Below are 26,667 nucleotides of genomic sequence, written 5' to 3' on the forward strand. Positions count from 1 at the left end.
GGCCAAAACCACTTAAAGAAATGCTCAAATCCGTAAGCATCAAGAAAATGCAAATCAAACCTATTTTGGGATTTCATCTTATCCCCATAAGAATGGCTAAGATCAATAAAACAAAGTGACAGCTCATTCTGGCAAAGATGTAGAGTAAGGGGACACTCATCCTTTGCTGGTGGAAGTGCAAACTTGTACAACCACTATGGAACTTAGTGTGGCAGTACCTCAGGATGATGGGAATCAATATACCTCAAGGTCCAGCTATACTATTCTTGGGCGTATCCCCAAAAGATGTTTCTTCCTTCCACAAAGACACTTGCTCACACATGTTCGTTGTTGCTCTATTCATCGGAGCCAGAAATTGGAAACTAGATGTTCCTAAAGAAAAGAGTGAATAAAGAAACTGTAGTGCATTTACACAATGGAGAACTCTCTACCATTAAAAATATCATAAAATTTGTACGTAGATTGATGAAACTGAAAAAATAAAATCATCCTAGTGAAGTATTCCAGACCTAATAAGGTATCCCAGACCCAGAAAGACAAATATTATATGTGTTCTCTTACATGTGGATAGTTGAAGTAAATAGTAACTAAGCTATACTCCATAGAACCACAGAGGTTAGGCATAGAGTAAGGGACTGTGGGAACAGATAGATCTCCTTAGAAAAGGGAAATAGCATAAAAGAGAGTTACGAGGTTGGGGCTGGAATAGAAAGATCAAGTAGAGAGGGGGAAGGAAGAGGTCAATGAGTAAGGGAATATGAAGAGAGACAGCTAAATTTTAAGGCCATTTGAGTGGTAGTAGAGGAACCTAATACAATAGAAGTTTCCTAAAAATATACATAAAGATGATCTAAATGAAATTGCCAAATAATGGAGGAGACAGAGCCCCAATTGGACATACCTTGTCACGAAATGAAACTTTCAGTACTGGGAATGGGTTACATCTACCTCAGTTTTTGACCAAAAGTGAAGAAGTTGAGTTTGCGCCTACATAGATCCCTCACCAGAATGGGCTAATGTCTTTGGTACAGAAAGGTACTCGGCCCACTACCAATGAGAAATGTAAACACCAATCCAGCCACAAACTCTTTGATCGATAATTGTGTTCTACTTGTAAGATATGCTAGGGCAATGTTAGCACAAACATTGTGGGAGCAACCAACCAGGATCTGTTTTGACTTAAGACCCACTCCATGAGATGGAACCCATGCCAACACTGCTTGGGTTACCAAGAGCCTAAGACTAGGTAGACCAGGGACCTAGGACCAAATACTATTGGGAAAAAAAGCACCACATAGTGATATATTGACTCTTAATGACTCCTGGTAACATTTTGCTATACTCATAGATCAGTACCTTGTTTAGCCTTCATCAGAGAAACCTCTCCTGAAGCAGATGGGAACAAATACAGAAACCCAGAGTCAGACATTACACAGAGAGTGAGAGACCTTGGAACAGTCAGCTTTAAATGGGATATCTCAATCAATTACCTCCCCTCAGAGCTCAGAGATCCCTGAGTTTAGAAAGAGTGCAAGAACCAGAGGGGCTGGAGGTCAAAGGAGAACAAGGCCCTCCAAATCAAGATGATCAAAGTTCAGATGAACTCCCAGCATGCACAAGGCCTGCACACGGTCTGTGCCAGATGGTGTCCTGGGCTGAAAGGAGAAGTGGACATAAGCCCCCATCCCTAATCCAGAAGCTATCTTCAATAGATAATCACTTGAAAATGAAAATATAGTTTTCTACAATGCCGTCTAACTGGGAAGCAAATTCTTTTTGTTTGGTTGGTTGATTTTTTTGTTGTTTGTTTGTTTTTTGTCTTTTTTTGATACAGGGTTTCTCTATAGCTTTGGAGCCTGTCCTGGAACTAGCTCTTGTAGACCAGGCTCATCTCAGATTCACAGAGATCCACCTGCCTCTGCCTCCCGAGTGCTGGGATCAAAGGTGTGTGCTACCACCGCCTGACCAGGAATCAAATTCTTAAGAGTGGGCCACATGTGTAGCAGTCGGCGGCCAACAGAAAATGAACTCGATGAAATCATTGGAGGTTTCTTGTCTCACAATGTTGTCTTGGGATTTTTCTAAAATAATTACTTTTTTTCTCTTTTTCTAACCATACAGATCCTTTGCATGTATATGATGGCTTCAAGTGTCATACTTTTTTTTTCTTTTTTTGGGGGGGGGTTTCTTTTTTTTCTTTTTATTGTTTATTTATTTATTAAAGATTTCTGCCTTCTCCCCGCCACCACCTCCGATTTCCCTCCCCCTTCCCCATCAAGTCCCCCTCCCTCATCATCCCTAAGAGTAATCCCGGTTCCCTGCCCTGTGGGAAGTCCAAGGACCACCCACCTCCATCCAGGTCTAGTAAGGTGAGCATCCAAACTGCCTAGGCTCCCACAAAGCCAGTACGTGCAGTAGGATCAAAAACCCATTGCCATTGTTCTTGAGTTCTCAGTAGTCCTCATTGTCCATTATGTTCAGCAAGTCCGGTTTTATCCCATGCTTTTTCAGACCCAGGCCAGCTGGCCTTGGTGAGTTCCTGATAGAACATCCCCATTGTCTCAGTGTGTGGGTGCACCCCTCGTGGTCCTAAGTTCCTTGCTCGTGCTCTGTCTCCTGCTCATGATTTGGACCTTGAGATTTCAGTCCGGTGCTCCAATGTGGATCTTTGTCTCTGTCTCCTTTCATCGCCTAAATGTTTTTCTTTGGGTTCACCTTCTTAATTAGCTTCTCTAGGACCACGCATAATAGGCTCAACATCCCCTATTCAAGGCTAGAAACCAAATATGAGTGAGTACATCCCATGTTCCTCTTTTTGGGTCTGGCTCACCTCACTCAGGACAGTGTTTTCTATTTCCGTCCATTTACATGCAAAATTCAGGAAGTCATTGTTTAAGATACCATCTTACACCTGTCAGAATGGCTAAAATAAAAAACACCAATGATAGCCTTTGCTGGAGAGGTTGTGGAGAAAGGGGTACACTCATCTATTGCTGGTGGGAATGCAAACTTGTGCAACCACTTTGGAAAACAGTGTGGCGGTTTCTCAGGAATTTCGGGATCCACCTACCCCTGGACCCAGCAATACCACTCTTGGGAATATACCCAAGAAATGCCCTATCATACAACAAAAGTATATGCTCAACTATGTTCATAGCAGCATTGTTTGTAATAGCCAGAACCTGGAAACAACCTAGATGCCCTTCAATGGAAGAATGGATGAAGAAAGTATGGAATATTTTTTGGATTTTCGAGACAGGGTTTCTCCGTAGTTTTTTAGTTCCTGTCCTGGAACTAGCTCTTCTAGACCAGGCTGGCCTCGAACTCACAGAGATCCGCCTGCCTCTGCCTCCCGAGTGCTGGGATTAAAGGCGTGCGCCACCACCGCCCGGCAAGTGTCATACTTTTATGGGATTTCAGAGTGTAAGAACGAATGGGTCTCTGTGTTTATATTTTCCTTGTGCATTTTCTTGGGCTCCTTTCCTTCTGTTTGCTTGAATTTTCGTTCTATTCCAATGTGTTTGGATTTTGTTTTATCTTATTATATCATATTGCATTTTTATCCCTTAGAAGAATTTGTTTTGTGATGAGAAACATAAAAAGAGTGGATCCAAATGGTAGGGGAGGTGGAGAGGCACTGCGAAGTGTAGAAGGAGGGTGTGATGGTTATTCTTGGTTGTCAACTTGACTACATTTGGAATGAACTACAATCTAGAAATAGAGGGCATACTTGTGAGAGATTTTTTTTGCTTGGTTTGAAGTGGGGAATCCACTTCTAGTGGGTTAGGGTTAGGGGTTAGAGTAGGAACCTTTGAGGTAGGACCTTTGAGATAGGAAGGTAAACACTGTTGATACGGATCTTGAGGGAAGACACATATCTTTAATCTGGATCTTGAGGCAAAAGACACATCTTCAATCTGGGCGATATATTCTGCTGGAAGTCTACATAAAGACACAGAAGAAAGAAGTGTTTGCTTTTTACCTACTTGTCATCATCTTGCTAGCAATTCATTTCTTCACTGGCATCAGAGCCTAGTTCTTCAGGATTCCAGCATCTACTGAAGACCAGCTGAGACTTTCAACCTTGTGGACTGAGAAACTCCTGGATTCTTTGACTTTTTTGTTCACAGTCAGCCATTGTTGGATTGCTGAACTGAAGCCTATAAGTCATTCTAGTAAATCCTCGGTGTGTGTGTGTGTGTGTGTGTGTGTGTGTGTGTGTGTGTGTGAGAGAGAGAGAGAGAGAGAGAGAGAGAGAAATTCATTCTCTAAGATCTGTTGCTCCAGAGAATCCTGACTAATATAGAGGGGGATCCATAAGCAATATATACTATATGACAAAAATAATCCATTTTCCAGAAAAGAAAACAAAATGGGTTTGCATAATCTCCCAGATCTTTTTTCCCCTGACCATTTATCCAAGTTAGAATCTTCGAGGAGCTAAGTCCCTTTCTGTGGCCACCTGAATTAACTGAACAGGCTTTTAAAGCTGTGTGCCAGGAGAAAGGTGAGGGAAATAATGCCATGCTATCCGATATCTGTTGAAAGGTGTAATTAATCAACAAAGTGGAACATAATAATCAACAGGAGGAGGCACTCCTGTCAACAGGTCAAGAATTCAATCTGCCAGGCTGGCTCACACTTGCTGAAATTTATCCGTTCATAACTGGTAAGCTTAAATAGGAACCATGAATTGAAAATAAAATTTACTTTGGGTCTTAAATTTAAAGCTTTAATTTATTTTGGGCTGATATCCATCACTGATGAGAGATAGGTCTCCAATCTCATCTTCCTGAATGCAATTATTAAATCATCCAAGAGCTGTTCATTGGTACAATGTTATTTCTGGATTGAAAAAGTCAGTTTTGGTGTTTTATGATATAGCAGGTGATTGCCATTAACAAAAGAGAAGGGAAGAATTTGAGTAAGAAATGATAAAATTTTAAGGTGACTGCTTGCCAGTTTTCTTAAATTAATCACTACCCAATGCACACATGAGTCAAACTATCACAGCGTGCTTCAAAAATATGTACAAATATTATGTCAGTCAAAAAAGAAAAAAAGTACAGTTCACTTCTGGATCAGAAATTATGACTTCAATTAGGAGCAAGTACTTGTGATCTCAGCAATTCAGAAAGCTGAGACAAGAGGATTGCTTAAGCCCAGTTTGAAGTCAGCCTGAGCAACATAGGGCCATACCTCCTAGAAAAAGAATATGAATGTGACATTAATACAAGGCCTTTCTTATGGGCATCCGCAGGTAATGTATAAAGTCTGGCCAGTACTGAGGACGGTTTTGTTTTCATAGTCTAGAACCAACAGAGGGATTGATACATGCAGTGGAGTCTGAGGAAGAATTTTGTTGGTCGAGCTTATGTCTTCATTCAGTTCTGCACAGTTCTTGGGCAAGTTGAAATACGTAAGCTGCAATAGGAAATATGAACGTAAAGTGAGGCCCAGCTAATCGTCATTTGCGAATTACTAATTCCTAAGTAAACCAGGAGCTTCTCCTCAGTAGCAAAGTCAAGGTGTTGTAGAAGCGGAGGAGGGTAGCACACTTGCAAGTGTCATGTAGGGATATCTAAATGCTCTTCTTGTCAGTTCATTTGACCTATCCAAAAATATCCATTTTAAGCCGGAAAATCATTAGCCTCTAAGGGTCAGATTCTGAGCATGCATTAGCAAATTAAAAATTGCTTTTATAAGTCCAAAAGTAAATGTCATTCCAGAGATTGCTTCTCATCGCATGCTGTTTCCCTTTTATTAAAGAGCTCTAATAGACAAGAGCCATAGCTTACATCTTCAGCTATGGAGACTTATTCTGCTAATAATACTTAGAGGCTTTAAACTCTAATATGTTCATCAGAGGCAGAAAATTAATATACTTCTCACTAGCACAACGTCTTCCTTTCCATGACTGAGGTGACCCCTCAGGAATTTACGCAACTGTGGGAATTTTATTATATATCTTGCTGCAGCCTGTTTGTGTCTACCTATTTCTCATCCCCCAAGAGGATAGCATTTAAAAGCAGTGCCTGTGGGAGGTAATCAGGTACAACGGGACCTTTAAAGGTAATGTCTCGCCCCCATGATGCAATCACTGCCTTTATAGTAAGATGGAAAACAGCATGCCAGGTTTTTTGTTTGTTTGTTTGTTTTTGCTAAGATGAAGTGTAGGAAGAGGCCAGAGTGCTCTATTATACAGTAGTAAGGGAACATCTTGCAAGTGGCTGTCAGTGAGGGAGGAACAAATCCTTCCAAGACACTGCATCTTAATCTTGACCTTCTAGCTTCCAAACTGTGAAAGGAAAACACTTGTCAAAGTACCACAAAATACTGGAGTTTGTGTTAGAGGCCTGAACTAAGACACACGTAGGTATAATACTAAATAATAGATAAAAACTAAAAAAAAAAAATTAACCCATTTTTCTTTTCATTGCAAACCACTAGCAGTAAATTCAGCTTGTACACAGCTACCACTACAATCCTTGGAGATTCTTCCTGCAATTGAAAGAGAGCAGGAGCTGCTTCAGCCTGGGGTCTGCTATCTAACCCATGTTTTGTCTGGCTTACCTAAAGCTTTGTCTTCCCACGTGGCAGAGGAATGTCACATGCTAATAATTTTGACTTACCCAAATGCTAACCTGTGATGGGGGTAATCAACTGTCCTTTGATTGACTATGAGACTTATTCCATGAGGAGAGGGGCAACCCATGCCTGGTATAGTAAGCCTGACTAACCACCCAGATTTGGGGAGGTTGTAGGCTGAGACGGGGAACATATTAGTGCTGATTAAACTGATATACCATCTAACTGCCTTCTAAATAACTTTGCTTATATCCGTAGACAAGGCTGCTCCCAGCCTTAATCAGAGAAACCTGTCTTTGCACTGAATGATGGTGAATGTAGAGAGTGCAGTTCAAAATGCAGAGAATAAGCAATAGCTATGGTGCTAGTCCTAAACAAGACATTTGTGCCACCCTCTTGAAGGCTCTGCAAAAGTGCAGAAGAGGAAGTTGAATATAAAAGCAGGAGGATAGGGTGAAGGACTACAAAATGTCATTCTATTGCAATCATTAATCCACGGCCACAGTAGTTATCTTCACTGAGTTCACACAAGACCAGCCCTATTAACAATAAAGCAAGGAAGGAGGTGAGTCTCATAGTGCCCTAACTTTTTACGTTTTAACTATTGGCTCTTGATAGATTTGGAGAGAGGAGAAGTCACGATCTTTAACTTTGTTCCCATTTCTGAGCCCACTTGGCTCAAATGGAGGTATGCCACATAGAAATCCCGGGCTAATCTCAGTGGGTAACAAAACGAATTTAATAGGCATGATCTTGACAGAGACATATGTAGGAAGGAGATGGTAGATAGAGATGTAGCAAGCACTTTTCTGCCTGAGTTATCTCCCCAGCACTCTTCTCTGTTTGGAGATCTGAGGATCAAACCCAGAACATGACTTGGCTAAGCAAGTGCTTCACCATTGAACTACATCCTCAGCTCCCAGCCCCATGAATATTCCCAAAACAAGTGAAATCTCCATATGGAAAAGATAACTGCTCTTCTCTGTTTATTTTATTAGAGGACCCTTATCAGATGAATGTATAAAAAATATAGCATGTTCACAATGGAAAATTACTGAGCCATAAAAATGAATGACATGCTGTCACAACAACATAGACACAGTCAGAAAAATGTTACACTGAGTGAAAAAACTGAGATGCTGAAAGACCAATGTGTATTCAGTGAAGGAATCAATAATTTAAAGTTGTAGATAAAAGAACAGCAGTTACTAGAGGTAAGAAAATCTTAAAAATGGAAGAAATTAAAGGGGATTCAAATCAGGTGGCGGAGTGAGGAAAAAACTTGGAGAAACAACTGAAATTGGGGAAGTTTTGGGAGCAAGGTGAAAACCAAGTGCAATGGAAACCCCATGGGATCTACGAGGGTAACCCTAGCAAACGACTTTTAGCAGTGGGGGAAATGGAGCCTGAACTGGCCGTCTTCTGCAACTAGGAAAGGCTTCAAGTGGAGGAACATCAACCCAGCCACAAAACTTTCGACCTACAATTTGTCCTGTCTCCAGAATGTGTTCTGGGACCAGAGTCTAGCAGAATCGTCATTAAAGGACTTCATCCAGCAGCTGATGGGAGGGAACAGATAGAGTCCCACAGCCAAATATTGGAGAGCCTGGGAGTCCTTCAGAGAAGGGTTAGGAAAGATTGCAGGAACCGGAGCAGTCAGGGACAACACAAAAACACAGGCCATAGAATCAACTGATTGGGACTCAAGGGGGCTTGCAGAAATCAGAGAGAATATAGGGGTCTGTCCTCGGTCCTCTGCATATATGTTATGGTTGAGCAGTTTGGTGTTCTTTGGGATTGCTAACAGTGGGAGTGGAGTGTCTCTGTCTCTTCTGCCTGTTTGAGGAACCCTTTTCCTCCTGCTTGGTTGTCTCATCCAGCCCTGATGTGATGGCATGTACCTGGTCTTATTGTAGCTTGTTATGCTGTATTTGGTTGATGTCGCTGGGAGGCCCGCTCTTTTCTGAGGGGAGGTAGAGGAGGTGGTGGATCTGAGGGAGAAGAGAGAGAGGTGAAACTGCAGTCAGGATATGATGAGAGAATAATAAAACAAAAAATTTAAAATAGGGATTCTAAAGGATTTTATTAGTCCTTTGAGAATGCTAACAGCATTTGATCATATTTACCCTCCTTAAGAGGGATCTTTTGAGGACGGGAGGGGTGCTATAGGGAGAGGGGATCAAGAGTAATAGAAAGGATGTATTGACATGATACATGGAGATATCATAGTGAATCCCGTTTAATTTATACAACTAATGTAGGTTAATAATTATTTTTTTAAAAGAACCACTCAGAATTAGAGAGTGAGTTCTGTGAGCAAAAGTGCTTACTGTACAAGCTTGATGGCATGAGTTCAATTCCCAGAGTCCATGGTAGAAATAGAGAACTGACTCTAAGGACTAGGCTAGACTGAGGACACATGGCACAGGCCAATCCTCACACATTTAACTATTTCAACAATCTCTGTACACTTAACCTTCAAACTGCATCCTGGCCCCTATTGATTCAGGGTCCGGGCCATCCCTACACCTCCAGACCATAGGCCAGTGTGCACAGTTACAAACACCAGCCTAGCATCTGTGGTCCCAGGCTTTGGACAATCACCTACAGATGCAGGCTCCATACTTGTCTAGGCATAGGGCTGGCTATAAGCTATAGTGTTATACATGGTTCAGGTCTATCCCATTGGCTGTTATTCTAGGCCAACTCCCACAGACTGAGGTTCTAGGACCATTCATAAAAGTACAGGTTCCAGTCCAGACTCTGTAGGCCTTAGGCTAAGGCTTTTTCACAAAACTTGGGCTTCAGAATCCTTCTAGTGCCTAGTTAGCCTATGAATCAACACAAGACAACCTGCCCAGAATTTAGGCTTAGTAGTTCTACTTCTAGGGCACATCGTGTACACATGTGTGATAGTTGATATATGCACATATATATTTTTGAATTTAAGATTATTTTAGTGTGTCATTTCCAAGGCTTTTTTTTTTTTTTTTTTTTTTTTTTTTTTTTTTTTTTTTTTTGGTTATTTGGTTTTTTGAGACTGGGTTTCTCTGTGCAACTGCCCTGGCTGTCCTGGAATATGCCTGTTTCTGTCTCCAGAGTGTTTCCAACATTTTAATGAAAAAAAAATAGAGATAAGTCTTTTTTAAAGTAATTTTTGGTTTAAAGAGAATTCTCATGTATAGCTCTCCTCTTCGCTCAATGCCTCAGCTTTCACCTATTATTAACATCTGGCTACTGAGCAATCCAGTTGTTACAGTTTATGAGTCTACTGATGCTTTAGTAATGTTGGTGGTTTACATAAGGGTTTATATCAGGGTTCATCTAGTTCTCCTATGGGGCTTGATAGATATATAGTATGTACCTACTATTATAGCACAATACAGTTTAATTGTTCTAAATTCCCTTACATAATATGTATTAATATTTCCCATCTTGCTCACACCTTTTGCAACCATTTTTCCAATCTTTATAGTTTTGCCTTGTTCCCTTGGTCATGTTATATGTGGCTGGGTTTTGCCTGTGTATGGTAGGCATGTACATGTATTCAAACATGTGGGTACACATGTGCACACAAGCATGGGGAAGCTCGCAGTATTCAGAAATTTTTCTAGATCACTCTACCTTACTCACTGAGTTAAGTTCTCTCAGTGAACCCACAGCCCACTAATGTAGACTATCCTAGCTACCCAGCTTATTCTGGGGATTCTGTTTCTACCATTTGAGTTCTGGAATTACAGGCAGGCCACCACTTCCATCTGGCATTTACATGGATTTTGTAGATTTGAACTAGAGGTGTTTTGTATGTGTATGGAGAGTGTTTTATCCACTGAGCTGTCTCCATCCCTTAGTATATAGGATTTTTAAATCTATATTGGTTCATTGAGAATTTTATAAAATGTATTTTGAACATATACATTCCTTCCCCAACTCCTCCACTGGAACCTCCCTCCCTCACACAACTTTGTGTTCTCATTTTCACCTATTAAGTCCAATGTATGCTGCCCATATATTCTTGAATGTGTGGCCTTCCAACTGGAGCATGGTTGGCTTACCAGTGTTAATAATCTTAAAGAAAACTGACTCTCCTCCGAGAAGCTATCATTTGCCTGTATACAGACCTTTAAGGCTTTCCTTTTTTCTTAGAGAAAGACAGGGTCTCATAAGGGGACCTGAATCTATGTAGCTCCAGCTGTTCCCAGATTCATAGAAATATTCTTGCCTCCGAGTGCTGGGATCACAGGTGTGTACTACCACAAAGTCATTCGTACTTGATTCTATTAGAATCTGCATCCAAGGTTCCCTCATGCTTTTCCATGGCTTGACAGCTTTTCATGAATTAATATTGTTTCATTATGTATATGGCCCAGAATTTATCCATTCTTCTATTAAAGAACATCTTAGTTGTTTCCAAGTTTTAGCAATTTTATATATGCCATAAACATTCATGTGCAAGTTCTTATTTGAACATAAGTTGTCAACTCATTTAAATAAATATCACGGAGTATGACTGTCATATTGTTATGAGACTATGGTTTAATTTTGTAATAAACTGCCAGTCTATCTGCCAAAGCAGCTGTAGCATTTCATCTTCCTACAAACAATTAGCTGTCATATGCCTACATAGCATTACCCTTGCTTGATGTTTTATTTAGGGTTTTATCCATTTATACTGATGTCAAGTAGAGAGTCACAAAAGTCAAATATGATATAATTATATAAATATTCACAATTCACCAAAGAAAGTGCAACAGTGGTGGGGATATGGCTCAATCATTAAACTGTTTGCCTTGTAAGCATGAGGACATGAATTAAATCTCTAGCATAAACAAAAAAACAGCAAGGATGTGGGCACTTGTAATTCTATTGTTAGGTGGGCAAAGACCGTGGGATCCATGAGGATTACTGGTCAGGCAACCTATCCAGATCTTTGTGAGAGACTCTCTCAAAAGACAAGGTGGATGGCATCAGAAGAATGACAACAAAGTTTGATCTCTGAACACCATATTTAGACACAGACACATGAACATGTATGCATTTATAGTATATGCACAGGAACATGTACACAAACACACATACCCAAAATGATTAGTAGTTACTCGGAGCTGTGGTAAAGGAGGAACTAGGATTCACTGGTAATGCTCATGGGATTTTTTTTTTACGGCCAAACTGGACTGTAGTGGCATTTTCATACCTTCAGGTATTCAAAACTATCTGAATTAAAGAAAAAAAATGGTGCCTTTAATGGTGCATCAATTAAAGTTCATTTGAATTGGAGCTAATACCTCTCTCACCCATATCACAGTACTCAGATGAAATATTATTTTACATGCTTTAGCACCCAAATACTTGGTGTAACTGAAGATAGATGATTTAGCACCCAAATACTTGATGGAACTGAATACAAAGTTTTCCTGATTCTCCAGAATTAGATGCCATATAAATGTATGATGTAAGATAAATGCCACTCTGGTCAGGGAAGCAAGTAGGCAGACTATAGATCTTCATCTTTCCTTCTGCTCCTCCAAATCCAATAGCCCAGTATTATCTTTAGATCTGCAGAAGAATACCTGATGCAGCCTCGTTTTCCCTCTTGCTCCCATCTCCTGTGCACCACACAGATCTTTTCCTCTGAACTTCCTGCCCCATTGCTTTGTCCCAGCCTCCAATTCCAGGAGGCATCCCCTGGGAACCCACAGACCACTAACAAGGGAAGCAATTAGGCAACTGCAGATCTTCACCTCTCCCTCCCTTCCTCTGGGTCCAGTCCTCTATTCTAGTCCCCAAGTCTAAAGCAGACCTTCTGCTTGGACTCTCCTTACTCTGGTCCCATTCCTGGAGGGATAACTAAGCAGGACCCGGTGGAATGCCATGCTTTTCTCCCTCCAGTTAATCCCCTCACACACTCTCAGACCACCCTCATTCCTAACTCTCAGGCCCCAACATCCAGAAACACATTTTACCTGGAACACATCCTCCCATGCTCACACTTATCAGGATCTCAGAAGAATTTCCTACCAGACAACAAACAGCCACCACACTCTCCTAAGAACCAGAGATGGCAACATAAACCAAAGAACAAAACACCCACCCAAAAACGACATGCCCAGATATCAGCAACTAGAATTACAATTTTTCCATTCCCAGATGCCTGGACTCCAGCATAAAAAGATAGTTAATAACAGCCAGGACAATATGTCTCCAATAGAGCCCAGAAACCCTACCACAGCAGGCTCTGAACTCCAAAAAAAAGACCTTAAAACAGTCTTGATGAATATTATAGAGGTCTTTAAAAAGGAAATGAACAAATGCCTTAAAGAAATCTATGAAAACACAAACAGACAATGGAAGAAAATTACTAAAACCATTCAATATCTGAAAGTGGAAATAGAATCAATAAAAAAAACAATCTGAGGGAAATCTAGAAATGAAAATTTAGGAACTCAAAATGGAACCACAGAGGCAAACTTCAACAGAATGCAAGAGATTGAAGAAAGAATCTCAGGTTTTGAAGACAAACTGGAAGTGGACACATCAGTCAAAGAAAAATGTTAAATATTAAAAAAAAAACTACTGATACAAAACATCCAGGAAATCTGGGATGGTAGGAAAACACCAAATATAAGGATAATAGGAAAGAGAAGAACACAGATCAAAGGCACAGGAAATATTTTCAACAAACTCATAGAAGAAAAGAAGAAAATTTTCCTAACCTAGTGAAAATGATACATATAAAGGTATAAGGAGCATACAGAAGACCAAATTGATCATTTCAGAAATGTCCCCTCATCATATCATAAATAATCAAAACACTATATATGTATATATATATAATAAAGAATATTATATGTAATAAATAGTATTTTAAAACTGCAATGGAAACCACCAAGTTACATATAAAGGCAGACCTATTAGAATCACATCTGACTTTTTAATGGAGACTCTAAAATTCAGAAGGGCCTGAACAGATGTGCTGCAGACTCTAAGAGACCACAGATGTCAGTCCAGACTACTATACCCAGCTAAATTTTCAACCATTATAGAAGTAGAAAAAAAGATATTCTGTGACAAAATCAGATTTAAACAATACCTATCTATAAATCTATCACTACAGGTGTTAGAAAGAAAACTCCTACCTAAAGAGATTAACTACATCTAAGAAAGCACAGAGAATAAAAATTCTGGACCAGAAAAAGTCAAAAAAGGGAAACACACACACACACCACATACCACCACTAATGACAACAAAATAATAGGAATCAACACCATTGATCATTGATCTCTCTGAACATCAATGATCTGAATTCACCAATAAAAAGATACAGACTAACAGAATGGATATGAAAACAGGTTTCATCATGCTGCTGCATCCAAGAAACAAACCTCAATATAAAGGAGAGAGGTCACCTCAGGGTAAAAGAATGGAATAAGATGTTCCAAGCAAATGGATCTAAGAAACAAACTGATGAAGCCATTTTCATATCTGACAAAATGGACTACAAAAACTAATAAGAGATAGGGAAGGACACTACATACTCAAAGGAAAAATCCACCAAGAGGATACCACAGTTCTTAACATCTATGCCCGAAACAGAAGATAACCCAAGTTTGTAAAAGAGACACTACTATAGCTCAAATCATTTATTGACCCTCACACACTGTGAGTGGGAGACTTCAATACCCCACTCTTACCAATAGGCAGGTCGTACAGACAAAGACTAAACAGAGAAATGCTGGAGTTAATTGATGTTATAAACCAAATGGACCTAACAGATATTTACAGAACATTTCAACTGGACACAAAAGAATATACCTTCTCACCAGCTTGTGGAAGTTTCTCCAAAATTGACGACATATTCACACACAAAGCAAGTTTCCAAAAGAAAATTGAAATAATTCCTGCATCCTATCTAACCACCATGGATTAAAGCTGGATATCAACAACAAAAATAACAGAAAGGTTACAAATTCATGGAAACTGCATAGCTCTTTACTGAATGGAAAATGGGTTAAGACAGAAATAAAGAGAGAAATTAAAGCTGTCCTAGAATTGAATGAAAATGAATACACAACATATCCAAAGTTCTGGGACACAATAAGAGCAGAATAAAGTGGTAAGTTCATAACACTAAGAGCCTACATAAAAAAATTAGAGACATCTCATACTAACAACATAAGAGCACACCTAAAAACTCTAGATCAAGAAAGTAAAGAAAGAAATAAGTCACACCCCAGAGTAGATGGCAAGAAATAATCACTATAATGGCCGAAATCAATAAAATAGAAACAGCCGGGCGGTGGTGGCGCACGCCTTTAATCCCAGCACTTGGGAGGCAGAGGCAGGCGGATCTCTGTGAGTTCGAGACCAGCCTGGTCTACAGAGCTAGTTCCAGGACAGGCTCCAAAACCACAGAGAAACCCTGTCTCGAAAAACCAAAAAAAAAAAAAAATAAAAAAATAAAAAAAAATAAATAAATAAAATAGAAACAAACAAAAACAAGATATTTTGAAATAAACAATAGGTTCTTTGAGAAAACCAGTTTTCTTGAATTAACTAAAAGACAGAAAGAGAGAATATCCAAATTAACAAAATTAGAAAGGGGGCAAAACAAGACACCATTGCAATCCAGAGAGTCATAAGGACATACTTTCAAAAGTAGTAAAAGACAAGATCTCCTGAGTAAATTGGGAGCATGGAAACCATGGGAGAGGGTTGAAGGGAAGGGGAGAGGTAGGGAGGGGAGCAGAAAAAAATGTAGAGCTCAATAAGATCAATTAAAAGAAGTTGTGCTCCACAAGATTGTAAAATCTAAAAGAAATAGATAATTATCTCAATGCATAATGCTTATCAAAGTTTAATCAATACCAGATTAGCAATTTGAACAGACCTATAACACTTAATGAAATAGAAACAGTCATTACAAATCTCCCAACCAACCAACCAAACAAGGGCCATATGGTTTTACTGCAGAATTCTACCAGACTTTCAAAGAAAAACTAACAAAAATACTCCTCCTCAAATTATCTTGTAAAATCGAAACAGAAGGAATATCACCAAATTAATTTTATAAATTCACAGTTACCCTGACACTTGAATCACATAAGGCCAAACAAGAGAATACAACCCCCTTTCCCTTATGAACATAGATGAAAATAAACTCAATAAAATACTTGCAAACTGAATCCAAGAACACATCAGAAAGATCATACACCATGATTGAGTAGGCTTCATCCTAAAGATACAGGCATAGTTCAAATAGTACATGAATAAATGTAATTCACCATTAAGCAAACTGAAAGACAAAAATCACATGATCATCTCATTAGAGAAAAGGCCTTTGACAAAATTCAACACCCCTTTATTGTAAAAGTCCTAGCTATGTTAGGGATACAAGAGACACACCTAAACATAATAAAGACAGAGAACAGCAAGCCCATAGCCAAAATCAATTTTAATGAAGAGAATCTCAAAGCAAATTCCCTAAAATCAGGAACAAGACAAGGTTGTCCACTCCCTCCATTACTATTCAATATAGTATTTAAAGTCTTAGCTAGAGCAATAAGACAAAGTAAGGAGATAAAGAAGATACGAATTGGAGAGGAAGAAGTCAAAGTATCTTTATTTGCAGATGACGTAGTATACAGAAGTGACCTGAAAATTCCAGTAGGAAACTCATACAAATGATCAACACTTTCAGCAATGTAGCTAGATACAAAATTAAGTCATAAAGATCAGTAATCCTTCTATATGCAAATGACAAACTACTGAGAAAGAAATCAGGCAAGCAACACCTTTCACAGTAACCTCAGATAATATAAAACACCTTAGGGTAGCTCTAACCAAAGACTTGTGAAATAAAAAAGCCTTTAAGACATTGAAGGAAGCAATTGAAAATGATCTCAGAACATGGGAAGATCTCTTATGCTCATGGATTTGTAGGAATAACATAGCAAAACATGTTCATCTTACCAAAAGCAATCTAAAGATTCAATGCAATCCCCATCAAAATCCTAATACAATTCTTCAGAGATGTTGAAAGGACAGTGTTCAGCTTTATATGGAAACACAAAAAAGCTAGAATAACTAAAACAATCCTGAATAATAAAAGAACTGCTGAAGATATCACCATCCTTGATTTCAAGTTATACTACAGTAGTAAAAACATCATGGTAATGGTGTAAAAAGAAAAGCACATTGATCAATGAAATCAAATTGAAGAGCCAGATACAAACCTGCACACATATGGGCACCTGATTTTTATAAAGAATCCAGATGTACACTGAAGAAAAGACAGAATCTTCAACAAGTTGTGTTGGTCAAACTGGATATAGATATATGTAGAAGAATGCAAATAGTTCCATACTTACCACCTTACACAAAACTAAACTCCAAATTGATCAAAGACCTCAACAAAAAAAAAAAGCCAGATACACTGAACCTGATAGTACAGGAAGTTGGGAATAGCTTTGAACTCATTGACACATGAAAAGACTTTCTGAACAGGACACCATTAGCACAGGCACTAAGTAAGATCAACAAATAATAAATAGGACCTCATGAAACTGAAAAGCTTCTACACAGCAAAGGACACAGTCATTCAGACAAAGCATCAGTTTACAGAATGGGAAAAGATTTTACCAATTACACATCCTACAGAAGGCTAATATCAAAAATACATAAGGAATACAACAAAACTAGATATCAAGAAAACAAATAATCCAATTTTTAAATGGAGTACAGATCTCAACAGCGTTTTCCAAAGAGGAAATTTAAATCACTGAGAAACACAAATGTTCAGCATCCTTAGCCACCAAGGAAATGCAAGTCAAAACTACTTTGAGATTTCATGTTAAACAATTTAGAATGGTTAAGACCAATAAAACAAATGACAACTCACTCTTGGAAAGGATGTGGAGCAAATGGAACACTCATCCATTGCTGGTGGGACTGCAAATTTGTACAGACACTATGGAAATCAGTGTGTCACTTTCTAAGATGACAATTGATCTACCTCAAATTCCATCTATACCACTCTTGGGAATACACCCAGACTGTTTTCTCTTACTCTAGAGACACTTGATAAACCATGTTTATTGCTGCTCTATTCATAATAGCCAGAAAATTTAAACCTAGATATCCCTCAACATAGAAATGGATAAAGAAAATTGGTACCTTTACATAAAATGGAGTATTGCTCAGCCATTTAAAAAATCATAAAACTCATAGGAAAATAAATGAACTTGAAAAAAATCATCCTGAGTAAGGTAACCCACAATCAGAAAAACAAATATGATATGGTCTTGCTTATAAGTGGATATTAGTTGTTAAGTTAAATGTCTAAGCTACAGCCTGTGAAACCACAGAGGGTAGGTATAGAGTAAGGTACTAGAGGGAATATAGGCCAATAGGGAACATATGAACAATAGGTCTTGTTAAGAAATGGGAATAAAGTAGACAACAATGGACAGATGAGGATGTTGGAATTGGAAGATCAAATGGGGAGGGGAAAAAGAGGGGATTGAGGGATAGAATACAGGGCAAAAAAGCTAACATTAAGAGAACTTTGAGAGGTAGCATGAAAAATGAAAGAATAGAACCTTCCTAAAATATGTAAATATATTAAGGCAATCTACATGAAATCACCAAATAATGGGGGAGACAGAGTCTCAAGTGGACATCTCTTGTCACCAAATGAAGTTTCCAGTACCAGGATTGGATTATGTCTAATTGACTTGTTAGCCAAAGAAGGTCCCATGAGACCTCCAAACAACCCATGCTTTTGCAAAGGCAATAGGTTCCTCTCTATGAACTGACATCAAGACCCCACTGCTAAAGACAACACCAATACAGATCATTGAACATGAGAAGTCTAGCTTACATAAAGCCCTCACCCATACTTTCTCGTGTCTCTGGTACAGGAAGGTACTCTAAAGGGTAGCATAAACACCAAGCCAGTCACAAACCCTTTGATCTATGATTGTGTCCTGCCTGAAAGATATGCTACAGCAATAGTGGCACAAAGCTTATGGGAATAACCAACTACTATCTGATTTGACTTAAGGCCTGTTCCATGAGATGCAACCTATACCAACACTGCTTGGGTGACCAAGAACCTGAGACTAGATAAACCAGGGACCTATGTTAAGACCAAATAATACTGACCTAAAAATCAAACAACAAAAACCACCAAAAACAAAACCAAAAAAAGAATTACCACAAAGTAATGTATTGAGTTCTAATGATATTCTTCTATACTCATAGAACAGTGCCTCATTCAGCTATCACTAGAGAAGCTTCCTCCTGCAGCAGATGGGAACATATATAGAGACATACAGCCAGACATTACACAGAGTGAGAAAACTTGGAACATTTAGCCCTAAATGAGATGTCTCCAGCAAATCCCTCCCTCAGAGCTCAGGGAACCCCATGGAAGAAGAGGCAGAAAGAGTGTAAAAGATAGAGGAGATGGAAGACACCAGGAGAACAAGACCCTCATATGAAGCACATATGAACTCAGAGACTAAAGCAGCATGCACTGGGCCTGCACGGGTCTGTACTATGCCCTCAGCATAAATATTATGGTTTCCAGTTTAGTGTTATATTCCAGAATGGGCAAATGATTGATTTCTGAGTCTTGTGCCTTCTCTGAGCTCTTTCCCTTCTGTTGGTTTGTCTTGTCCAACTTCGATGTGATAGTTTTTATCTTTTATATTTTATTTTGTTGTATTTTATTATCTCTTAGAAACCTGTTCTTTTCTGAGACAGAAAGGAAGTGGATCTGGACAAGAGAGGAGGTGGGGAAGAATTGAGAGGAGTAAAACAAGGGAAAACTGCAATAATGCTATATTGGAGAAAATAATTCATTTTCTTTTTTTTTGTTTTGGGGTTTTGTTTTTGTTTTTTTGTTTTTTTGTTTTTGTTTTTGTTTTTCAAGACAGGGTTTCTCTGTGGTTTTGGTTCCTGTCCTGGAACTAGCTCTTGTAGACCAGGCTGGTCTCAAACTCACAGAGATTCACCTGCTTCTTCCTCCCAAGTGCTGGAATTAAAGGCGTTTTTCCTGGAATTTGCTGTGTAGACCAGCAGCCTCGATCTCAGAGCTCTGCCTAACTCTGCCTCCTAGGATTAAAGGCTTGCACCACACCACTGCCCAGCAATAATTTATTTTCTAAAGAAGGAAAAAAATGAATGCAACAAAGTCCAGAGTCAGAAGCAAGCTTAAATGCACATTCCTTTAGCGCCCATACTTCAGATGATGATATAGCCTGTTTTGTGCTTCTGGGGAAAAAGGTGGACTTCTCTACTTTCCTTCCCCAAATCAATGTTCCCTTGCCAGTTAGCTGGACAAGCAGAACTTTTATCCATATACCTTCCTCAACTCATGAGCCTTTCTGCTTTTTCTCAGAGGAAGGTTTAAAACTCGTGCCTTTTACTTTAGACTTGAAGATAAGGTGCTCAATTGAAACAATACTTTTTAAAGGAAATTCATAACACCATTGACAACTGACACATCCTGCCTGTGGATGTGGGTTTCTTGTTGTTATTTTGACTACTCAGAGCTTAATGAATAGGGACAACTAACCATGAATTCCCCATGAAGTTTCATAGGTATCCAGGAGTCATAAGGATAGGAGTTTTTTTGTTGGGTGTTTATGCCTATCCTAGGAACACTGAAGAAACAGCTAAATGGGAAGCCCAATTTGTTCTCCCAGTTCACCTTACAACATATCATGATTTCCCAAACCACCTTACATAACATGGCTTTCATACTCTTATACAGTTTTGAAATCACTATACTATACTTTATATGCAAAGCACACGTTACATTTATTCTTTAAGAAAATGAATATATAAATAAACATACAAATATATAAATAGTGGGGTATTCCGTGTAACACAACACACAAAAACTGTCAACTTTGTGTTCATTAAAGGACAGGTTTTCAGTCAGCTCTTGTCATTGAGAACATGGTCATGAGACAAGTAAAAGCTTCAAAGGGAGCTCCGTCTTTTTTTCAGTGAAGACAACAGTACTACAGCATATTAAGGGAAGCATGCTATGCTATGAGAAGAGAGGAAACACAGCTGCTTGAACCTGGGTTGTCATGAGAATACTAGTGAGATGAATAGTAAAGCCTGAATTCTAAGTAGAAATGTGAACAAAATGATGCTAAGGAATAGATCCCCAGATATCCAGTCCAGTGAGTAGCAACTGTAGAGAAAGGATTAATTATGAACAGAGTTAACTTATGATAAGTGTAAAGAGACAGGAATTAACAGTGGCAAGCACATACCCTCACCCTTAAATCAGGCCCTGAGAATGGTGATAAGAAAAGTCAATAGCTATGCAAGTACCGAGACTGGGTTTCTCTACCGGGCACATAGTGAAAGCTGCTTACTAGAACTGCTATCCAGAGAACAAATTCAGAGGCGCCTCTGGCCCTATCCCTCAGAGATTAGGCTAGATCTCTGTATCATAGCTATAGATAACAAAAGATAAATTTCTTCTTTCCAGTCTCTCCCAAAGCATTCAAGATTCTCTTTAACAAGAAAAGCACCATTCATTTCCAGTATTGTCCCAACACTTAAATGCAGTAGAGTATTATAGAGGAGTCAAGCTGGGCTGGGAATACAGCACAGTGGTAGAGCACTTGCTTATTAGCCTCAGCACCTCAAAAGGGAAAGAAACTCAAGGAGTCATATTACAAACTCCGGTTAGTCCCAGAGAGAGTTCTATACCTCCTCCCAAGCCACAAGGTTGTCTTTCAGAGACGCATGCCCAGAAGAGTCCAGATGAACACACAAAACAAGTGAGCCTAGAATCAAGTCACTTCCAGGACTCCACGTGTTCTACTACATGGACCAGTCTTGTTTTTCTTTTCCAAAGTCACAATAAAAGTGACATAACAGAACATCTCCACAAAAGCATCTTTTCCAAGTATTGAGGGCTTTGACTAGTTAAATCACACTGATCCATGCTGTGCTACCAGTACCAGAAAGTCTTTTCTTTTTTACAAGTTGAGGGGCTCACAAATCAGGGAAGAGGTTTAAATAACTCTAAAGATGACTATTTCATGGTATTTTAAATTACTTTTTAAAAATATTAAGATGTGATCCTAGCACTTAGTTTATGGACTTTAAAGTGCTTGTATATTTTAAGTGTAAGTGCAATATTTTTTTTTTACGATAAGGAATAGAACCTGTAGAAAGGGTAGGTCCCTGTCAGCTTTAACATCGATAATACTTTATCTTCTCTAGTTTCTTAGGAAAGCCGAGAGAGCTGCAACTTCACAGTTATCTACATGTACAGGACTGGGCAATCATACCCTCATATTCCTTGTACAAGATACTCCCATTTGCCTCAACCAGAAGGATACTCATGGGAAGAAACTTATAAGGGACACAGGAAGGCTGAGGTACACTGTGATTCACTAGCTCATTCACAAGGCTCTGAATGATGGCATGGTTGGGTGAATTAAGACCATAGGGTAGCACACGACTGCAGATTCCTTTACAGTAATTTGGAGTGTACAGACGGGGAGCAATGATCCAGTGATCCCAGCCTAGTTGATGGAAGCTGACCTTGTAAGGGTGGAGGGAACATTGGTTATTTACAGACCCGTCATGTTCCTGAGTATGACAAGCGACATCAGATGCAATGCTGCAGGCTTGCCGGGCACTCCGCATGAGAGAAGAAGATTCCCTATCAGTTAACTCCTCTTGGCCTTGTGCGAGTTTAGCCTGAATGCTCTTGTTGGTGTCATTGAAATAGAGTAGCAAGAAGGCGACATCCAAGGATGCCATGCCATGCCACTGGAAGTCAGGAACCTCGCTGCCTTTTTGCTGCTCACACATGAAGCGGAGGCGAAGGACTCTCCGTCCCTTGCGATTCCAGAGTCTCTGCTGAACACAGTGTGTAATATCCATCTCTGTCCAGGCTTTAGACATGGGAGGTGGCTTGAAGGAACCCATTTCAGAAGAAGGAAAGGGCTTGGTCAGGCATTTGGGGACCCACGGCTCCACATGGCAGGAGAGATGGTAATGAACTAGATGAAGCTGATGGCGGTAAACCACAGTGGCTCGGATTAGTTCATATGCTACCTGGTTTGAAGCCAGAGGAAAGTCCAGGGTCCGTACATGCCAGGGACCTGCACAAACGTGAAAGAACAGGATCCACCATTAAAGTCTTGCCTCTTACCTGAACATCCCTTATAACGCCTCTAAATGTAAACTGATAGTTACCGCTAGCCCTGGAATTAACTCGATATAATACAGTCTATCATTTATGGAGCACTTCCCAGTACCATTTAGAACATACTCAACAGTCTTCTGAGATAGTTGTTAGCACTATTTTGTAGATAATGGCAATGAGGCTTACAGAAACCATCAGAGGACACCAGGGCAAAGGCTGGGGATGAAGCTCAACATGACAAGTCCAGGTCCTGGATCCTATGCCCTGAACTGAAAAAGAATGCATGCAGCCAGCACCTGGTAAGTTTAAGATTTGAACCCAAGTCTGTTTATAGTAAATATAAATCCATCTTACTTTTGAACTATTAACAGTGAAAACAGAAATACAAAATTATTAATGTGTATGTTGTATATATTGAAGACCAATTATATTATTAGTTGACTATTAAAGATTACTAATTAAAAAACTATCAAAACACACATATTAAGAAAGAATTCCCATGTCTCATCACTGTACAGATGTAGCTTTAGGGGGAAAATCTAATAGTGGGTGCTATGACTACCATCATTTCAAAACCAGGAAGAATCAAGCGCTAAACAGCTGGGTGGTTACCATCTTTGTATCTCTGCCTTCCACCAACTTCAAGGACTGCTTTTGAATCTTTTCCTTCAGTTCAATCTCCCCTATTCCCTCGGGTTTGACCCATTCATTTTGCAACCATGCCTTTAAATACCATTTCAGTATAAACCTTGATTATATAAATAGTCTTATTTGAAAAAAAAAAAAAAACCTGCCCCAGCCAGGTGGCGGTGGCACAAGCCTTTAATCTCAGCACTTGGGAGGCAGAGGCAGGTGAATCTGAGTTCAAGGCCAGCCTGGTCTACAGATCAAGTCCCAGGACAGCCAAGGCTACACAGAGAAACCCTGTCTCAAAAAACCTAAACAAACAAACAAACGTGAATAAATAATAAGAAAAAAAACCTGCCCAAACTGCACGCAACCTAGGCTTAAAAGCTTTAATCCAAATTGTAGTGCTGACACCCTGTGGCCAAACCATGATCAGAATATATTCTTGAAAGCAAATCTGGTTCCAAAAATAAATAAGTAAATAAATAAATAGTGAAAAGTGTCTATCTACAGAACTCTGAACTCCTCCTTTTCCTGGTACAGGTTAAGAGTAGACTAGAAAAAAAATCAGACAGCACAGGGTAAAACCTTCTCTCGTATTGGAACATCTTAGTGTGCTCATGTGTTATTCACCTAACCTTCCTTTTCCACTGAATGTGTAAGCCTGAAATTCTTCAAGGGGACAGTCACTTTCAACGAAGAAGTTCTTTTAATGTCTTGGTGTTCAAAATATTTTCAGAAGTTCCCATTCCAGCTCATGCCTAACACACCCTCAAGTTTGCAGCACTAGCCTTCCTCCTGGGGAAGGAGACCCACACTTATTTCCTCAAGTTACCTCACATTCCCCTCTAACAATTTTCCAAGAGGCCCACCCATCCACTTGCCCCACCCTGCAAAGGAACCCCACCCAAACAAGCTGTCTGCCGAGGAGCTGCCCTTTCCTTTCAGACCTTGGCATCACGTGTTTCCTGAAGCAGGGTGGGGCTACTGAGAACCTCAGCCAGGAAGGGTCTGCAAAGAACTTTTCAAGGGAAGGGATGACTCATACGTCCTGTGTGACTGAACTTGACATCTACTTCTGGATCCTTCTACAAGCCCAGATGCCAGTTGTCCCACAGTCAGCCCAGGAACCTTGCAGTTTTAGTCCTAGGCGCTCTCTCTCTCTCTCTCTCTCTCTCTCTCTCTCTCTCTCTTTCTCTCTCTCTCTGTTTTCAAGACAGGGTTTCTATGTAGCTTTGGAGCCTATCCTGGAACCCACTCTGTAGACCAGGCTGGCCTCGAACTCTCAGAGATCCATCTGCTTCTGCCTCCTGAGTGCTGGGATTAAAGGCGTGCGCCACCACTGCCCGGCTAAGCATCCTCTTTTTAAGCTTCACATTACCTTGATTTGTGCAGTTTTCTAGCGCATTTAGTAATGATCCCAAATCCTTTCTCAAGGCCTGCAAGTCACTGCCTCTAATAAGTCTCAGTTCCTGCCATTTCCCACAAGGCACCAGTCCCACTAATCTTTCCCTTGTTTAAGCAGGATATGCTTGGTTTTGCCCTCTGTGGTCCTTCCTCCTAAACAGGTGCTCTCGTTTCCTCAGTTATAACGTCTTACAGACCTCAACTGAAATATCACGTCTTCAAAGCTGTTTTCCCTGAAACCCTTACAGAAAGAGGTGATTTTACTATTCACTATTCCAAGGCCCCTTCACTTGCCACAAATTGCAATTATTTAACAGTTTGTTTATTTATCTCCCCCATAAGAACATGTGTTCTATGAGAGCAGGTGTTGCATTTGTCCTGTTTGAGACCATGTAAGTTTTCCTAGCTCATTATCTTGTAGTCTTCACCTTCAAAGAGCAACCAAACCACATAAATAGCCCTCTACGAGAACGCAGCTGGGTAATTTCTTAATTAGTTTAAGTGATATAACAGTTTAGAAAACACAGGGGCTCCTACTGGATTTAGTTGCCCTGCAACCCAGGAAAGAGTGCTCAGTAGGACCCAAGGAAATTTTTTATGTTGTGGCTCAAGTGCAAAATAGGCTTGGAGCCAGTTTTTCATAAGCTTACAACCCTTTGAAAGCCACGCTTGACTAAACGATTTGCTCACCGAATCAATGACAACATACCAAGCCTCCTTCCTGTCTACACATTTCCCCTCTTCTGTCCCTCAAAGGTTGTATGGGGCATTAGAACTCACCTCTTAGAGGCCTTACTGCATTGGCTGAGGGCTTTACCAGCCTCACCATTTTAGCTCCAATCGTACGGTTCTCCCTAGGATGCCCATGCAGGTCAGCCGAACGCTGGTATAACTTCAGCATATACCTCAAGGGATATCCTTGGGGCCGTGGCTTCATCTCCTTGCCAGGGGCTTCTTTTGCCAGATCCAGACTCAAGGGCAACGAGAGGTCATCAGCCAGGAGGGTGATGGAGGGCCACCCTGCCTTTGCTATTTGGACCCTGTGTTCCATAAAAAATACCATTGCCCAAAAAAGAATTCTAAGAATTGTGAGAATGGCCATCTTGAAAAGTTTGCTGCTTGTCAACAGATTCCTACTCAAGTCCAAAGGATATCACTCTGACCTCTTCCACATCCTGGTTTAACAAACACCAAAGACAGGGCAGGAAATCAAAAGAAAAGCCGGCTGGCAGACCCTCCTTGCTTCCTGTGGGAGAATCTTCTGGGCCAAAGCAAGTCTCCTGACTAGGCTTCTTGGCAAGAAAACAAAGAGAAAGAAGAAGTGGGCCAAGGCAGCATGCCCTTCCCACTCTCCATTGGTGGGAACCACACAGTACTTCTCAAACAGGCTGAAGGAACCTACGAGGAGAGGCCCATTCCCGGAACCTGGACTGCACCCAATCTACTAGATTAAAAGGAAGCAGCCTTACCCTGGGTTACCACAGATTTAAAGGCAGTACCTCAATCAGGCCTTAAAGAGACAGAGGCCTCCTAGTCCCATTCAATTTCTATGCCTCTTAGAGAAGCATTTCACAGAATCGTGGTTTGCTGCTGGCTTGTGGTGAATCTACCAAGATGATTCCTGCTCAGGATGTCAATAAAGAAATAAATAAACGAGACAGAAAAGAAGAAAAAGAAAGTATACTCCTCCTAGATCCAATCTCAAACACGAACTCTCTGGGGCGGTCTCAGAGGTGCTTCAAGAGGTCCCTCTAAACTCTAGAATGTGAAATCACTGTGTGAGTGTGCTTCCTGAGCTTGAGGAAGAGTCCCTGCCGGTGCTCCTCCATTCGGGCTCGACATTGGAGTCAGCTGC

At 40.1% G+C, this 26,667-nt stretch overlaps 1 protein-coding gene across 2 annotated transcripts; it reads right to left on the bottom strand.

The window, feature by feature from the left end:
* Positions 1 to 5,323: 5,323 nt before the first annotated feature.
* Positions 5,324 to 26,252, bottom strand: Bmp15 (bone morphogenetic protein 15). Of its 2 annotated transcripts, XM_057759476.1 has the most exons (4): positions 25,593 to 26,252; positions 22,206 to 22,734; positions 8,490 to 8,579; positions 5,324 to 5,424 (listed from the first exon to the last, which is right to left on the bottom strand). In XM_057759476.1, the coding sequence occupies exons 1-4, from the start codon at positions 25,912 to 25,914 to the stop codon at positions 5,385 to 5,387; spliced, it is 981 nt and encodes a 326-aa protein (XP_057615459.1). In that variant the 5' UTR covers positions 25,915 to 26,252; the 3' UTR covers positions 5,324 to 5,384. The 2 variants fall into 2 exon arrangements, with proteins under 2 accessions (XP_057615459.1, XP_057615458.1); XM_057759475.1 differs by lacking the exons at positions 5,324 to 5,424; positions 8,490 to 8,579 and having other exon boundaries at positions 20,589 to 22,734.
* Between the last annotated feature and the right edge of the window lie 415 nt (positions 26,253 to 26,667).

This window comes from Chionomys nivalis, chromosome X, assembly GCF_950005125.1.
Source record: "Chionomys nivalis chromosome X, mChiNiv1.1, whole genome shotgun sequence".
Classification (NCBI taxonomy): Eukaryota; Metazoa; Chordata; class Mammalia; order Rodentia; family Cricetidae; genus Chionomys; species Chionomys nivalis.

Coding starts and splice junctions, on each gene's coding strand:
- Bmp15 (XM_057759475.1), bottom strand. CDS start 25,914: ATGGCCATTCTCACAATTCTTAGAATTCTTTTTTGGGCAATGGTATTT. Junction 22,735..25,592: donor TGCAGTAAGGCCTCTAAGAG/GTGAGTTCTAAT, acceptor ACGTTTGTGCAG/GTCCCTGGCATGTACGGACC.